At 34.7% G+C, this 2,085-nt stretch overlaps 1 protein-coding gene across 1 annotated transcript in view; it reads left to right on the plus strand.

Annotated features, from left to right (window-relative positions):
• The first annotated feature begins 235 nt into the window (after nt 1–235).
• LOC144980117 (proteasome subunit beta type-7-like) overlaps nt 236–2,085 on the plus strand; it is a 12,871-nt gene continuing 11,021 nt past the window's right edge. Inside the window, exon 1 of the mRNA XM_078927661.1 lies at nt 236–378. Coding sequence (XP_078783787.1) covers nt 320–378 — 59 coding nt within the window. The 5' untranslated portion in view covers nt 236–319. The remainder of the gene's footprint in view (nt 379–2,085) is intronic.

Consider the following 2,085-nt stretch of genomic DNA (forward strand, 5'->3'; position numbering starts at 1 on the left):
ATATACCGATGATACAACGATCAATTGAAGATGTCATATTGGATAATTACTAGTTCATTGTTTAGCATGTTGCAAACTGTGATAGAGTTTTAAGGGATGTAAAATCAGGTTTGTAAAAAAATCGACTAAACCAAGCAGTCACAATACATTTGAATTCGTACCACACAGACTTTTATCGCCCTGTCAATTATACAATTATGACGACCTTCCAAAACAACCATGACGTTTATATAATCTTCCAAAGTTATTTTGGCTACTTTTGAATGCTTTTTTTGTTATCTGGAGACTGCTGTAACTCATTTTGCAGCATCATAGAAACATGGCCGCTCCCTGTGTTGAGCCACCTAAAGGTGGATTTTCATTTGAAAATTGTGCAAGGTATGTAACATTTATGCCAGTTAATTAAAAAGAAATATCATCTCGATTGCAATTGAACGATAAAACCCGATGGTGCCGCTCCTTTTGCCGTCCACTCTCAGCACCAAGTATCGACCAACAATGAACGGTGACAATGTAGGCACTTGCAAAAATTTTTCAAAATAGTGATATCGGTATTAATTTAGCGTAGAAAAATAAAGGGAAGTGAAACATTTACTAAAGTGAAAAAATTATCGCTCTATCTCAACTAGTTAAAAAGTTATAACCTTTTATGTGGTGAAAAATCTCTATAGAAGCTTAATAGAAAATATGTGACCAAAACACAGCAACCCAATGGATAATCAAGTATAATTCAGAAACGGCTTCAGATACAACTTTGAAATTTTTACATGTGGTAATTCATCATCTCTGTAATACATTGCAAACAGAAAAATAATTATTTATTGAGAGAGAAAGGTATAGTTTAGAGCTGAAACAGCTGAAATCAAGGAAAAATAGATCACGACATGCAAATGAATGACCTATTGGAATTTTGGAAAAGTCGACAATTAAATATTTATTCACATGTAGATAGACCAAATACACCACTGAATCGGCGTCATTTAGTTGTTCACTTTGAACTTTTCAAAATGAAAATAGACCTCATAAAAGCAGAGATATGGACTGATAAATGTTTGAGGTGGTGTATTAGTGTTTAAAATGGTCGAAAATAGGTGATTTTAAAAACTTCCGCTCCCCCGTCCCCTAAATTGGACAGGCGTCCGTCAAAGGATGAAAAACGTCAAAATCAACAGTGAAAAATCAATCGGAAAAAAAAGGAAGAGAATTGTAAATTATAAAATGAATGCATGGACATGAAAACGCCAATTAATTGAATAATTTAAAACAAAAATAACTTCCATAAATGGAATATTTTGTAAGATATAAAGATGTAAAGTTTTGATGTGGATTGACGAAGTTATCTCTCAAACCCAGCAGACGACAGGAAGTGAATCAGTATAAGAAAATGGCGGCTTCTGTAAACAATCGAGGCCAATTACTGTTTTTTGGGGAGCTCTAACTTTTGAGTGCAAACATATTTTGCTCTGAAATTTTTAGAGAAGCTACTTTAATATGTATCTCAGAAGGACTTTTTTTTATTAAGAAGGACCATCTCTGGTTTAAAAGTTATAAGCGTTTAAACACATATACTCTCTTTACGCAAAGATTTCTCAAAATCATGATATAGGAAGATAATAATATTAGCATCATTGTATGCAGAATTTTATGCCCTTTCCAATGATATATAATACATGCCATTTCATTCCACTGAGAAAGAAGAATGAGCATTTTAAAATCACTCCTAAATTTTTTCCCCTCAAAAACGGAAACAGAAATCCTCGCCTGTTTTCAACTCGCGAGAGCTACTTCTTGCAAGTGCCTAGACAATGGGCAAACAAAAAAAAACAACACCGCCGGTTGGTGGACAGTACGGCTGTCATTATTCCCAGACGCCTGTCTGGGGATAATAAAAATTCGTTATCCCCAGACAGGTGTCTGGGGATAACCAATTTTTGTTATCCCCAGACACCTGTCTGAGGATACTATCCCCAGACGCATGTAGCAAGTGGGCAGAAAGATTTTATGCAAAATGCCAAACTAGGCGTGAAAAATACCAAATATTCTGGAAAAAATACTAGTGGTTGTGTCCCAAAACAGTTAATATAT

The sequence above is a fragment of the Berghia stephanieae genome, chromosome 9 (genome assembly GCF_034508935.2).
Source record: "Berghia stephanieae isolate SIO BIC M18660-M18661 chromosome 9, UCSD_Bste_1.3, whole genome shotgun sequence".
In the NCBI taxonomy this organism is placed as follows: Eukaryota; Metazoa; Mollusca; class Gastropoda; order Nudibranchia; family Aeolidiidae; genus Berghia; species Berghia stephanieae.